At 54.9% G+C, this 14,760-nt stretch overlaps 2 protein-coding genes across 2 annotated transcripts; both read right to left on the bottom strand.

Annotated features, from left to right (window-relative positions):
• Positions 1-191: 191 nt before the first annotated feature.
• LOC4326664 (cytochrome P450 CYP72A616) lies at positions 192-2,439 on the bottom strand. The gene is made up of 5 exons (XM_015765609.3): positions 2,052-2,439; positions 1,736-1,959; positions 1,333-1,577; positions 840-1,224; positions 192-763 (listed from the first exon to the last, which is right to left on the bottom strand). Exons 1-5 carry the CDS (start codon positions 2,356-2,358, stop codon positions 338-340), a joined length of 1,587 nt encoding a protein of 528 aa, XP_015621095.1. The 5' UTR covers positions 2,359-2,439; the 3' UTR covers positions 192-337.
• A 1,303-nt stretch (positions 2,440-3,742) lies between these two features.
• Positions 3,743-8,023, bottom strand: LOC4326663 (cytochrome P450 CYP72A616). Its single transcript, XM_015765608.3, has 5 exons — positions 7,560-8,023; positions 5,433-5,653; positions 5,095-5,342; positions 4,558-4,948; positions 3,743-4,471 (listed from the first exon to the last, which is right to left on the bottom strand). The coding sequence occupies exons 1-5, from the start codon at positions 7,864-7,866 to the stop codon at positions 4,043-4,045; spliced, it is 1,596 nt and encodes a 531-aa protein (XP_015621094.1). The 5' UTR covers positions 7,867-8,023; the 3' UTR covers positions 3,743-4,042.
• Between the last annotated feature and the right edge of the window lie 6,737 nt (positions 8,024-14,760).

Raw genomic sequence — 14,760 nt, 5'->3', positions numbered from 1 at the left:
CGCCTACGTCGGCAGCGGCAGAAAACGGTCGCCGTGTGCAACAACTGAATCGAAGGCAACAGCAGTTGCAGTTCGTCTCAGCAACTAATCCTCTCCTTTTCTTTTCAGTTTTCCTTTTGTTTTTCCCCCTACAACGCTACCGTACATGTTTCATTTATTCCCTTAAAATTTCCGATCGGCATAGTTCCCAGTTGATCACAACATCGTCGCCTTTTCTTTCTTCAGACTTTATGAGAACATCCTAAACAGTAAAACAGAAAAGCAGAGGCTGCAGCAGATCGAGCCAGGCTCCGCTCAACCGCCGACATGCTTGATAATCTAGTGCTACTTAAAATGATCAGAGTTTAGTAAGCTTAATCTGTGCCCCATGCTGTGGCTGGAGCGTGGGGATTGGGAACGGTGCGTGCGTGTAGGACGGAGACAGCCCGAACGAGAACCGTTGCAGGATCATGCTCAGCGCCATCTTGGCCTCCAGCAACGCGAAGTTCTGGCCGACACAGATCCGTGGCCCCCAACTGAAGGGAACCAACGCCGGTGAGTCCTTGGACGCCCTGGAGACGCCCTCCGCGAACCTCTCCGGCTTGAACTCGCCGACGTCTTCTCCCCACACGTCTGGATCGTGGTGGATGCCCGCGATCGGCAACGCGAATGTCACCCCCGGTGGATACGTGACCCCTCCGAGCTCGGTCTCTTCGTATGCCTCTCGGCCAAGCAGCAGGATCGGTGGATACAGCCTAAGAACCTCGTGTAATATCATGGTCACCTGTGACAGAGAACGGGAACTAACTAAAAACAGAACCTGAACATTTTCTTCATCTTGGTATATATGTTGCACTCACGACTTTGAGATGGTTTATGCCCTCGAAATCTGGACTGTTCTTTCCGAAAACGCGCAGCACCTCCTCCCTGGCACGGTCCTGCCACTCGGGGTGCATGCTTAGGAGGACCATTGTCCATGTGAGCAACACCGCGGTTGTATCCGATCCTGCAAAGTAGAGCAGCTTCAGCTCCTCGATGATGTCCTTCGTGGTCATGGTTGGCTTGGAGCTTCCAGCTTCTTGGCTCTCCTTGATGTTGGTCTCCAATAGCAATCCAAGCAGATCATCGTTAACCGCATGGCCATCCTTCATCGCGCTCTCCCTCTTGGTGATTATGCCTTTCAGAAGCTCTCTGACCTCGCGTGCGTTTGCTTTCGTCCTTCTGTTGAGCTCTGTAGGCAGAAACCTTCCCAATAAGCAAAAAAAACAATAAGCAAAAAAATCGCATCTCAGATGTAATCAAGTAATACCTAACCTCTTTAATTCGGGTTTAATTTTGCTATTAGTCAATCACCTGTAACCTGGGAAATACAAAGCTTTTGCCATCTTCATAACGTTTCGTGCCTGCTCTGACTGCAACTGGAAGATCCTCCTCCCTTCACTGAAGCTGCTGCCGAACGCCGACCGGGAGATGACATCCCCCGTGAGATTCTGGAACTCCGGCCAGACATCGATCTCCTGCGCACCATCAGCTCCCACAGAATCCTGCCATCTGCTTATCAGCTCGCTGGAACATGCTGCAAACGCCGGCAACATCCTCTGCACAAAGCATCAAGCAATCCTTTCACTGTAAGAAATTTTACGATCCTCAAGAAGTAAATACAGACATCTAGACTGACAAAGCCAGAAAGGATGTAAAAAAAAAATCGGTTATGGACATGTGGTTGTGTCGTGTGTGCAGGATGGTGGTGTCTCACCTTCAGCTTCTCGAGATGGAAGGCGTGGTTCATTATCCTCCGGTGAGCGACCCATTTCTCGCCTTGGTGGCTCGTCAGCCCATCTGCCAACAAATTCTGGACCCAAAGAATGGACTTCTGCTTCCCGAACCGCCCGTTCTTGTTCGCTAAAATCTCTCGGAAAAGTTTAGGATCACTCACGATCACTCGCACCTCCGGGCCGAACCAAGTCACGCAAACATTGCCTGCATTCCATGCAACTTCCGTTTGATCTCTCACGTTTGCAGGGGCGTGTGTGTAAGCTGCTGATTAAAAGGAGAGAGCCAGTACTACGCACCGTGCTGCTTGATGGCGGCGAGTTCGAACGGAAGCGCTCGCGAGGCGACGTCGTGCGACAGCGGCGGCATGGGCGCGGCGAGGGCGGCGGCGAGCAGCCGCGCGAACTCCTTCAGGTAGCCGGACGGGAAGCGGTAGTCGGTGCCGCGGAGGCCCTGGGACCGCAGCGCCCGGCCCAGCCGCCGCGGGCGGAGCCAGAACCGGTCGAGAGCCCGCCACGCCCACCACAGCGCCGCCAATGCGCCGAGCGCGTAGAGCAGCAAGCTCCATGGATGCAACGGCGGTGAAGCGCCATCGACAATCTCCATGGTTTCGATCTCGTCGTATGTGTGTACATACCTGCGTGTTGACGTGATATACTACTAAGTAGCGTCAACAGGAAATGCATGGCCAAGAACTATGTTCGGTTGTCCATGTTCCCAACCCCTCCTCCTCATTTTCTACACGCATGCTTTTCAAACTGCTAAACGGTGTGTTTTTTTTTGCAAAATGTTTATATACGAAAGTTGTTTAAGAAATCATAGTGATCCATTTTAAAAAAAATTAGCTAAAACTTAATTAATCGCATGCTAAATGCTGCTTCGTTTTACGTGTAGGGGCACTCCCGAACACAGCCAAAAGAGACTAAGAGTGAAACGTAACAAAAGGAGCTTTGTCACAAGCGTCCATGGCCAGGCAGATGCGGTGATACAAGTTAGCTTTGATTTTTCTTTGGTTGCTGTATGCATGAAGTACACAGGTGTCGTTTGTGTCATTGCTCCACCGCTCACATCGTCAAGGAAAACAAGAGAACTCTTAACTTTACCGTTGATTTTTCTGCATCTCTATCGGAGGAGTTGCTTTGGTTGGTCTCCCAGTCTCCCAGACCGTCACATCATCTAAGTCTTGGCCTGGGAACGACGCCATACGCGACTCGAAGGCTCAAAACAAGGCACGGCTAAGGATTAGATTTAGAATGCGCTCTCGGCACGGTAGGAGTGTTGGGTTGTTGGCACATTCCGACCATGGAAGCATGATGGGCCGCACGGACTAAACATGGTCCAAGAATCACCAGCCCAAAGAACCTTGTACCACAGTGGAATTGTGAAGTTATTCTGGAGCAACTCATTAGAACTTAGCGGACATATACATTTCTCTACAGACATATAGCAACGGTGAGGTGGAAGAGAAGCAGGACAATAGCAACGATGAGCTTCTAGATCTGAAATCCTCCTTTCTCCTTCCTTCAACCTCAGATCCTCCTCCCTCCTAGCCAGCAAGATATCGGTGCCGTCAGAGGTGGCGCGGCGAGCTTGGGACATCCGACGGCTGCTCGTTGTAGCCATTGAAGAGATGAGATGAGGGGGAGGGGCTCCAATGGCTGACGGGTTCCATGAGGCGATGGAGATGGCGACGAACAAGACAACGCTTGAAAGAGCAAATGGGGGTGAGGGAGGTGAAGGGAGCGCGACCCCCTATCGCCCCTTGCACGCGCTTGCCCCCACGCCTGCACCCACGCAACCCCAAGCCTGCACCCGTGCAGCCAGGATGAGCAGCGAAGCTCGCCGCTAGCGTTTCCAGCGGGCCTGGCTCGGAAGACCGATTTGCACGAGCAGAGCCAGGCCCCGATGGCCATGCAGGCAACCAAACATGGCTGGCCTGCACCCACGCATGCGGGCCAGGCATGGTGCGAGCAACCAAACACACCCACACTAGACACAAGTACACAACATTAGTTGTCATCTTCTTAAATGTACATAGGTCCACTCTTCATGAGAGCACACGTGACTGACACATTTTGTACAACCATCCGAGCGAATCAAAAGCACTTAACAAACATCACAAAAAACTAAAATAAAAAAAAAGTTCACAACCGCTCCTAGTTCAGGTAATTTGACTTGTTCTGAACACATTGTCCATGCACCAATTATGCTGTACATTCAGACTAGAAAAAAGATAGACCGACCGAGCACGCAGTTCTCGTCTAGGACAGGACCCAGGAGGTGTTTGTCATCAGTTTAGCCTCGTGAGCCTGACCTGCGCGCCGTGCTCCGGCTGAAGCAGGCCGACGGGGAACGGCGCGTGGGTGTAGGACGGTGAGAGGTCGAAGGAGAAGCGCTGCAGGATCATGGAGAGGCCCATCTTGGCCTCGAGCAGCGCGAAGTTCTGGCCGATGCAGATCCTCGGCCCCCACCCGAACGGGAAGAAGGCCGGCGCCTCCCTGGACGCCTTGGAGATCCCCTCCGCAAACCTCTCCGGCCTGAACTCGTCGGCGTCCGCGCCCCACACGTCCTTGTCGTGGTGCACGCACAGCAGCGGCAGCGTCAGCACCACGCCCGCCGGGTACCTCACCCCGCCGAGCTCCATCGGCTTGTACGTCTTCCTCTGCAGCGCCGTCAGCGGCGTGTACAGCCGCAGCACCTCGTACAACACCATGGTCACCTGCAAAACCCAAAACCCAAAACCCAAATTAGACTTTTATATCTTTAATTTCGTGAATCATCAGTTAATCGTGTCGAAGTGCTTACGATTCTTAGGCGGCTTAAGCCGTCGTAATCCGGGGCGCGGCTGCCGAAGACGTGGAGGACCTCCTCCCGGGCGCGGTCCTGCCACTCCGGGTGCATGGAGAGCACGACCATCGTCCAGGTGAGCAGCACCGACGTGGTCTCCATGCCGGCGAAGTAGAACAGCTTGCACTCCCCGATCACGTCGTCGATCGAGATGCCGGAGCTCGCGGCGCCGCCGTTGCCCTTGCTGTGGTCCAGGTTGGACTCCAGCAGGAGGCCGAGGAGATCGTCGTCGCTGCTTGCCTCGCCGGCCTTCAAGGCGCTCTCTCTCTTCGCGATGATGCGTTTCAGCATCCCTTCGATCTCCGCAGCGATCTGCTTCATCCTCCGGTTGGATTTGGTCGGCAGGTGTCTGCATCGCAAACACGTCAGATCATTCATTTTGTCGCGTGGAATTCATTGCACTACCGTTTGCTACTATCAGCAGGAGGAAAACATATGAACTTTGCAGGGGAAATGGGCCGAACGAGAGATGATGAAAGTGAGAAGGGAGCTCACATGTAACCAGGGATATGTATCTTATTCATGGTGGCGACGATGAGCTCGATCTGCTCACCCTGGAGCTGGAAAATCCTCTTGCCTTCAAGGTAGCTGCTGCCGAATGCGGCGCGTGAGATGACATCCCCTGTCAGGCTCTGCATCTCCGGCCAAACATCAACTTCGTACGGCTCATCACCTCCTTTGGCTAAACCTTCCCACTTGTCCACCAGCTCGGTGCAACATGCAGCGAACGCTGGCAACATGCGCTGATTATTGAGAAGAAAAAATTAGTCCGAAACAACGGCGCCTAGGCCCGATCACTGTTGCCATGTCCGTGACAGAAATATCTCTCTCACCTTGAGCTTCTCGAGATGGAAGGCCGGGTTGATGATCCTCCTGTGCTTGGCCCATTTCTCGCCCTCGTGGCTGCCCAATCCGTTGTGCAGCAACCTCTGGAAACGTCCAAACTTGAGCTTCTCGAAGTGGCCGAACTTGTTGGACAGCACTTCTCGCACCAGCTCAGGCTTGGTGATGGTCACCCTGGGCACTGGCCCGAACCAGGTGATCGACACTTTACCTGCCAACAAATATCACATAATTACGACAAGACTTCATTTTCGCTCTGAATTTGTGATTACATGGATCCCTTCATTCAAATGTATCATCGCTTTCACAAATATCGTATGATAAGTTGCAGTTATTTTAGTTTATAATTCATGATTATATATGATAATTGAACATGCTTATTCAAGAAAAATAAAAACGATAGTTTTCACTAAAAGAAAATAAAAAGATATTTCTCACAAAAATAAAAAAGAAATCCTTGCAAAAAGAAAAAAAATAAAATTTGTAGTAACGACTAAAAATAGGGGGAAAGGGAGATAAGGAAGCATATCACTCCTCTATATTATTGACTTAATAAGAGACCTCGAGTGCTCATATATTAGATTGTGGAGGATAGAAAATTATGCGAAATAATGGTGCATCCCAAATAGCCAAATGGGCATGTTGGGGTTCAAATGATAGAAATCTATTATTGACAGGTATGCGTGAACTCCAAGGTGCCACAAGATTAAATCCATATGTAAATCCTTGGCCTTAATAAATCAACTGCAGATAATCTGTCACCATCATGCAGGAAATCTGGTTTCATCTCTACGTGTATACCTTTACATACCATGTGGTAGGACTTCTCCGTATTGGAAATGTCGTTGGACTGATTTGAGAGAAGTAATATATATTCCCCTGCCTCAAAATATAAGGGATTTTAGGTGGATATGACTTACTACTGCAACAAATCTAAACAGAAAAAGATTTGTTGGACTAAAAAGTGTCACATCCGTTCAAAATCACTTATATTAGGGACGGAGGGAGTGCACACACACACACACACACACACACAAATATAAATATATATATATATATATATATATATATATATATATATATATATATATATATACACACACACACACACACACACACACACACACACACACACACACACACACACACACACACACACTAGGAAAGAGCCCTTAGATGCTAAATGGAAATTTTCTGCTACACTCTTTTAAGTATTAGCAGGTTGTATACACAAGTTCATCTCTTTAAGACAGGAGCCCTTCTACAGAATCTAGTGAAGTAAGAGGCTACAATAAATCCTATATTCATGTATTTTGCCACTAAAAATTAAAAATATGATAGATTTGGCAGCCTAAGCTGATTCTTATGGAGACATGCATGCAAGCCACTTTAATTTCCAAATATGTAATATGTGAAACCACACTCAAATATAATCCAGAGCATAACAAGATTTCCACTGTTGCTTTTATTTCAATTGCGGCGTTTAGCGTCTACATATTTTAGTGTTATCAATCAGATTCAAATGTTGTTTGAGATTTTACATTCAAGGTATGAAATATAATTGGCATATTGTATTTTAAATTTGTATAGAGCAATATATGTGGCATCATTTTACTAATTACGTACTCCACTCACCTTATTAACAGTGTTAATTCTAATGGTATATTAAAAAAACCATTTCCTTCCTTATTATGAGGTCTTCCCTCTAACAAGGTTAATAGGTTATATAACCAATGGATCAAGGTCTAAAAGCTAGATTAGTCCATAAAAACTTGGAGCGCCAAAAAAGATCCAATAGTTAGCTTCTGGACATTCATTTGTTCCAGATCTGTTGTACTGTATGAAAACAATGATTAATTATCTCAACAGTGCTTCAAATTTTATAGCTTAAACAGGTGGAGCCTGAAACTATTTGCCAGTGAGGCACGCCTTTTTCTTTTTTTAAAAACGAAAGCAAGAGCACTAACAGATCATTGATAGTAGGAAAGTAGAAAGGTCAAGCCATTTACAGTTACAGAGATCAGGTGTTCGGCCATGTCTCGCCCTGATTAAAATCTCAAAAATTTATGGCTATGATCAAACGAGAGAGAGAGAGAGGAGAGTAGAACATGTCGTACCGTGCTCCTTCATGGCCTGGTGGAACAGCGGCATCGCGCGCGGCACGACGTCGTGGCAGCCGAGCGGCATGGTCCGCGCCCTCGCCTCGGCGCTGAGCTGCACGTTGAGCGGCGCGTCGCCCGCCGGGGAGCGGTACGGCGTGCCGCGGAGGCCCTGGGCACGGAGCGCCCGCTCCAGGCGCCGCGGCCTCCACCACGCCCACTCCATCGCCCGCACGGCGCACCACGCGAGCACCGCGCCCGCGACCGCCGCCCACACAAGCATCAGCGGCCGCTCGTCACCTGCGGCGAAGACGACCATCCCCATCGATCGTCCCACTCGCTAGCTTATCGCAGCAGCTACCCTCGCTCGCAGAGCAGCTTACTTCCCGCAACAGCTATAACAAGGAGTGCAGCAGTGCGCAGCAGAAAGAGAAGGGGGGAATTGATCGGTGGTATGCTCACGACCGGTTGTCTGCTACTCTGCCTCTCGGCTCACCACCCCGCTGTTATATATATATATATAAATCCTATGTACAAACACGGCGCGTGCGTGGTTTGTTCCCCGGCCCGTATTATTGTTTATTCTGCCTTTGGAACATATGCTCCGGATTGCTACTTCCGCGACGGTTCTACAGTCTATGGCTGGCATGCATGTCGTTCACTGGGGAAACTTGGAAATGTGGGAGCGGTACGGAAAGGGGAAAAAAAAGAAGAAGCGAAAATAAGACTTGTGTTAATTCGCTGACCATCGATGTTGGTCGTTGCATACACATCTCCGTCCAATTGGGGGTCAAATGATTTAATTTGTAGCAGCTCCCTGGGTCTCGAAGATCACACACACGGTCAGAAGTCAAAGGCCAGAACATGCCCGCGAACCGTTTCCCCTCGCCCGGTCTTCTCAGAACGGACGCCCTTTTAGATTATGTTGATATACATGTTGTTTCTAAAGTATATTAATAAAGAGATTAGCAAGGAGTCATTGGTACCGTAAGACACCAATATTGCATTACATATGGTGGATCCGCTCCAAGCGATATGGGTGCATAATGATGATTCGGCAGCCTGGTGGGGAAGCCCTTATCTTAACGAGATACTAGCCTTTTCTTTTTTTCTAAAGGACTCATTAACGAGCTACTAGCTCTCCCCGTAAAAGCTTTATTTTTAGCTATAAACTTATAAAAAAAACTTGTCTAGATGCATAAGTATAAATAAAAGTCTTTTCCGAGCAAACATAGAAGGTTTTTATAAGGACTCATTAACAACTCAAGTCGATTTGGCTTATTCATACTAACAAGTTATAAAACCCACACTCTGCTCGACGAGTTGGCACGCTTAGCTATTTAGCTTGCTTCAAAATATGTGTCCAAGAATAGAGCAAAGATGTGATCTCTGAGCGTTAGAAGTGGTCGGATGGTGGATAACAGCATCAGGTGACGCTCATTTCAAAAGTTATCAACAAAGATAATATAATGCAATTATGCAAATGAAAATGTCAAGCTCTAGGAGCCATTCCAGCCAAAAGGTTCGGGAGAATGGGATGCCAACTAAAACATCACCAGTTGGTAGATCTATGTATCTAAATGTAACGTCCCGCCTCCCCCAGGCCGGGCCCACTTACATCTGATAGCTTTCATAGGTCATAGACTGCCCTCACAGACCAACACATGTCTTCACGTCCATGTGTCCAGTGCCAGTTGCGCTGTGTAACCACTACACTTTGTCCTCACTCGTGTGCACCCGGGAAGAATTTCCCGGTCGGTCACCCATCCCAAATTGCTCTAGGCCAAGCACGCTTAACCCTAGAGTTCTTTGGAGATTGGCTTCCGGAAAAGAAGTTGCAACTTGTTGATATGAGTATTCTATTAATCCTATTAAGCCCTAAGCCGGGATATTACACTAAACCTTTCAATATGAAATAACCACATAAGTTCTTACAAAAAAAGGAGGAAGTCGACCTGTGGCCACAATAAGGGAGAAGGTGTGGCATAGCTACTGACGGAGCGTGGGGCTCCTCACCGGGAGGCCGCGCAGGCCCCCCTTTGCCGGTTCGGCCGGGGCCGCTAGGTGAGGTTCTTTGCCCTCGATCTGTGGAATATTCACGAGAGAGCAAATGCACAAGACACGGGCGATGTAGACAGGTTCGGGCCGCTGAGAAGCGTAATACCCTACTCCTGTGTTCTAGTGGATCTGTGTGTGAAGGAACTACAGAAAGTTGGAGAGCTAAAGAGTTCAGGTATTCTCAGTGTCGCCTGAGAGTTCCCCTCCTTCGGTGGGCAAGGTCCTCCTTTTATATCTCAAGGGGATACCACATGCACCACTTCTACCTACTCTTCTTTTGGGTGGGGACCCACCCTATCTTGACCAAAACTTGGCTCGCGCCTTCGCCTGGAAGCTAAATCACAGCTTGTCCTTGAGTGAGGCCCAGCGTCATCACTCGCCTGACACAGGGGATCTCCCTGTCATTCCTTCATTAATGGGTGAAGATTTGCAATGGCTGCTGTCCGAATGACCCTCCGATGGGATGGGTCATATCTACCTCCACTCCGCCGGAAGCAGATGCAACGTGGGAGCTCGGTTGTCTGCCGATGACGTGACCGGCGTCAGACCAGTCACAGACCGGTCATTCTTGTCCACCACGTGTCAGTTTAGCACGCCGCACGTCTGCCCTTCTTCATACAATGACTTCCTTGCAATGGTTGCGATGAAGCCTGGAATGTATCTGGCCGGGACTGACGTGCCAACTCCAGGAGTTAACACGCCGGCTCCGGCTAGGGACGAGAGCATGGAGGCTCTCATCATTTCGATGGGACGGGGCGAGGCGTGTGACAGGCCGCCTGTTGCCACCTAACCCGCGATCTGACCGGTCACACACTGCGACCGGTCACGGACCGGATAAGCGTGCGCTGCGCTGCATCAAATGCGTCGTGGCGCGCTCGTCTAAACCGCAATAAATGCGGTTAGGTGAGCCCCGCTGTGCTCACCTAACCTACACACGTGGCGCCAAAATCACAGGGGGTCGGGGCGCCCCAGCCCTCGGGGCCGAAATGGGAGCGGCCCGACCCCTCGGGGAGACAGAGGGAGGGGTGGCCACGTCACCCTCGGGCCCGACCCCCCCGAGGGGGTCAGGCCATGTGGGTGACCGCGGCTACCCAAGCCTCTAGTCACGATACCCTCGGCCCCATGTCACCGACAGTAGCCCCCGGCGTTACGCCAGGGCGATTGCCCCCTTCGAGGGAAGCGCTCGGGCGTGACGCCACTCCTTAGGCCCGGTGACAGGTGGGGCCGGTCCCTACAGGCGGGCAGAAACCCAGCGGTCGCAAATCGCGCGCATCGGCAAGGGAAAACCGACTGACAATAATGAGTGGCCTCTTCGAGACCGCTACATTACTCGAGCAGCGCGCGAATCGGGACGAGCCGGTTCATTTCGCCTGTAGACATGATGATGGCGCTTTTCTCGGTCGGCGAGCGTATTTAACGCGCGCTCGATCTGTCCCATCTCAACCGCCACGGCCGCACATCTGCCGCGCGCGCCGCAAACGGGCAAGTGGGGTTAGTGGAGGCGCGGGCGCAAGAAACGAGGGGGCGAGGTAGTGGGCGCGGGAAACGAGGAGCCGGGAATAGCGTTGGCAAGGGTATAAAGACGCCGAGGAAGAGATTCGTTTCCTTCCTCTCGCCATTCTTCCCCTTGCCTTCGCCACTTGAGCTCTAACTCTTCGTTTCCTGCGCCCTACCCTTGCCGCACTCACTCGCTCTCAAGCTCCTCCTCCGCCGGCGTCATGGCACGGGGCTCCGCTCCGCTCGACGGTAGCGTGCTGCCGCCTTCCCGCATCGTGAGCGAGAGGCAGGCCGGGCTGCCGCGCCGATTCATGCCGGAATCTGCCACCGGCGGGAGGTGGTTGCGCGGGGCGAGGGACGCCCGGCGCCACACTACCCGGGGCGGTCCGTCTTCTTCCTTTCTTTCGCAATGGCAGGGCTGGTCCCGCCATTCTCTAATTTCTTCATGGATATTCTGGAGTTTTATGATCTCCAGATGGCGCACCTCACGCCCAACGCGGTAATGACGTTGGCCATCTTCGCGCATCTGTGCGAGATGTTCATCGGGGTGCGCCCATCTCTCCGGCTGTTCCGATGGTTGTTCACCGTACAGCCGGTATCGCCGCCGTCGGTAGTCGGTGGCTGCTACTTCCAGCCGCGGGGGCAGGTGCTGCACCGCTACATTCCCTGCGTCCTCCATAAGAAGTGGGACGACTGGAAGAGCGATTGGTTCTACACCCCCCTCACCGACGAAGCGAGCCTCCGACTTCCGAGCCAGCCCCCAGCACAGGCCTCCAGCTGGCGGGCGACGGTAGATCTGGGAGACGACTACGACGCCGTTCTTGACCGCCTGGCGGGTCTGCGATCCCAGGGACTCACGGGGGCCATGGTGTTCGGCGACTACGTTCGTCGCCGGATCGCGCCGCTCCAACGGCGCGCCCGGGGCGCCTGGGAGTACACCGGGCCCGAGGACTCCATGAGGACCCACCAGGGGTGCACATGGGACTGGGACCCTGAGGACTTCAGGATGGTGGTCCAACGGGTGCTGAATCTCAGCTCCGTGGAGGCATCCCTCATCCCCCAAGGTGTTCTCCCCCTCTGCAGCGATCCAGATCGCGCCAACATCCTGACCATCATGCAGGCGGTCGGGGCGTCGGGGGAGCGGGCCCTCCGAGGCCACGATGGCGCGGGCGGGAGCCGCAGAGGGGAACAATCTACCCCGGGAGGGGGTCGTGCTTCTGGGCCCTGCGACGGGGGCCCGGGGGGCAGCCGCCCTGCCGACGCCCGGGGGAAGAGGAAGCAGGAGGGTACCCCTTCCCCATCTCCTCCCCGAGGGGGCGGGGCGGTGCGTGCCAGCAGCAGGCGCCCGGAGGGTGCCGTGCCGACATCGCAGCCCGAGGGGGAGCGGAAGAAGAAACGGCTCCGCAAGATGGGGGGGACCGAGCCATGTCGGGGGAACCTCATCTCGCCCCCGAGGTGGTCGTTTAGCCGACCTCCTCGCAGGTTCGTCTCCGCGCCCATCGCGGCCGTATTCATTCCCCCATCTCCCAAGGCGAGTTTTCACTCACCCGTTTCTTTTTGTCTTCTGGTTTTTCTTCTGCCTCAGCGAGATCCCGTCGCGCCCCCTCCGCCATTCCAAGTCCGGCCGGTCCGAGGCCGAGGAGACAGCGACCGCGAAGGCCCGGAGACGGGAAGCTGACCGGCGAGAAGCCGCGGACCGCCTCCGGGAAGCCGAGGAAGCCGCCCAGGAGGCCGTCCGGGTTCGCCAGGCTGAGGAAGCCGCTCGGGAGGAGGCCAGACTCCGCCGGGCCGAGGAGTCCGTCCGGGAGGCGGAGGCAGGGCACGCACGCCAGGCGGCCTGCCAAGCCCCCGACCTGACTCCGCCCGAGGCGACGACGACTTCCGAGGCCACCCACGACGAGGCCGCGGGCGCACCGCTCGGGCCCGACCCCTTGGGTGACGCTCAGGACGAGCCAGCTTCGGGGGACGCCCCCGAGTCCGGCACGTCGATCAGCGGGCCGAGCCGCGCGGCACCCTCACCGAGGCGGCTCTCTCCTCTGCCTTCCGCTGCCCCACCGAGCGCGGAGCCCCTCTTGCAGGCCTTGGCCGCCGCGAACACCACGGTGTTGGACGGGTTAAGCGCCCAGATGGAGGTCCTGCAGGCAGAGCGGGCGGAGCTCGACGCGGCGTGGGCGCGCGTCGAAGAGGGGCGGCGCTCGGTGGAGGCCATGGTGGAGGCGGGCCGCAAGGCACACCGCTGGCACACCTCAGAGCTCGAGGCCCATCGTAGGGACCTGGCGGAGATCGCCAGGGAGGTGGAGGAGGAGCGGGAGACTGCCCTCATCGCCACCGCCGTGTTCAACGCGGCGCGGGACGACCTCCGCCTCCAATACGGGAGCCGGGCGGCGGAGCTAGAGAAGAAGCTCGACGCCGCCCGGGGAATCCTTGATGCTGCCGCTGCCCGGGAACGGCGGGCGGCGGAGATCGAGGCGGCGTCCCGGCAGCGTGAAGAGGCCCTTGAGGCTCGCGCCACGGTGCTGGAGGAGCGCGCCCGCGCGAAGGAGAGGGACCTGGCGGACCGCGAGGCCGCCGTCGCCGTCCAGGAGGCAACACTGGCGGCGCACGAGGCCGCCTGCGCTGAAGAGGAGTCCGCACTCCGCCTCCGCGAGGACGCGCTCACCGAGCGGGAACGAGCTCTCGAGGAGGCCGAGGCCGCGGCGCAGCGGCTGGCGGACAGCCTGTTCCTCCGCGAGGCAGCGCGGGAGGAGCAGGCGTGCCGCAATCTGGAAGGCGCCCGCGCCGAGAGGGCCGCACTGGATCAGCGGGCCGCTGAGCTTGAGGCGCGGGTGAAGGAGCTGGACGCGAGAGCGCATAGCGGCGGGGCGGCCGCGGGCAACGGCGACCTAGCCGCCCGTCTCGCAGCCGCCGAACACACCATCGCCGAGCTGCAGGGCGCGCTGGACTCGTCCGCCGGGGAGGTCGAGGCCCTCCGCTTGGCGGGCGAGGTAGGGCCCGGCATGCTTCGGGACGCCGTCTCCCGTCTAGACCGCGCCGGGCGGTAGGCGGGCCTCTGGGGTGGGCGGACCGCGAAGTACGCCGCCAACCAGGGGGGCCTCGCCCAGCGCCTCTCAGAGATGGCCGGGACCCTCCAGCGGCTCCCCGAGGAGCTCGAGGAGACGATCAAGTCATCCTCGAGGGACCTCGCCCGGGGGGCGGTGGAGCTCGTACTGGCCAGCTACAAGGCCAGGGACCCTGACTTCTCTCCGTGGGCAGCGCTGGACGAGTTCCCTCCCGGAACCGAGGACGGCGCGCGCGCGCAGGTTCGGGACGCCGCCAACCACATCGTCCACAACTTCGAGGGTACAGCCCCTCGGCTCGCGTTCGCCCTCGACTCCGACGAGGAGGGCGGTGACGGTGGTGCGGACGACAGCGAGGACGAGGCCGGCGACCCGGGCGCGTCGGAGTGAGCCCCCAGGCCCCCGCCAATCTTAAATAGCTTTTCCTTCTTCTTCCGAGGCCTTCGGGCCCCCTTCTTGTATAGACTGATTTAATCTGTAATCAAATAAAAAGGAAATTTCTATGTTAATTCTATTTGTTGTGTGTATGAGACGGGGATGGTCTGTGCCGCGGTCCTTCTGTGTCTTGGCTTGAACAAGGGCTCGTGCCCAGGTCCCAGCCTCAAACG

Source organism: Oryza sativa, chromosome 1 (assembly GCF_034140825.1).
Source record: "Oryza sativa Japonica Group chromosome 1, ASM3414082v1".
NCBI lineage: Eukaryota > Viridiplantae > Streptophyta > Magnoliopsida > Poales > Poaceae > Oryza > Oryza sativa.
This window is presented reverse-complemented; position numbering and strand designations above follow the sequence as displayed.

What these genes read in the sequence shown, in the direction of transcription:
- LOC4326664 (XM_015765609.3), bottom strand. Translation starts at nt 2,358, where the DNA reads ATGGAGATTGTCGATGGCGCTTCACCGCCGTTGCATCCATGGAGCTTG. An exon ending in CGCCGCCATCAAGCAGCACG is followed by an intron (nt 1,960 to 2,051) that starts GTGCGTAGTACT and finishes CATGGAATGCAG; the next exon opens with GCAATGTTTGCGTGACTTGG. An exon ending in TCCATCTCGAGAAGCTGAAG is followed by an intron (nt 1,578 to 1,735) that starts GTGAGACACCAC and finishes TGCTTTGTGCAG; the next exon opens with AGGATGTTGCCGGCGTTTGC.
- LOC4326663 (XM_015765608.3), bottom strand. Translation starts at nt 7,866, where the DNA reads ATGGGGATGGTCGTCTTCGCCGCAGGTGACGAGCGGCCGCTGATGCTT. An exon ending in ATACATATCCCTGGTTACAT is followed by an intron (nt 4,949 to 5,094) that starts GTGAGCTCCCTT and finishes TTTGCGATGCAG; the next exon opens with ACACCTGCCGACCAAATCCA. An exon ending in GCTTAAGCCGCCTAAGAATC is followed by an intron (nt 4,472 to 4,557) that starts GTAAGCACTTCG and finishes TGGGTTTTGCAG; the next exon opens with GTGACCATGGTGTTGTACGA.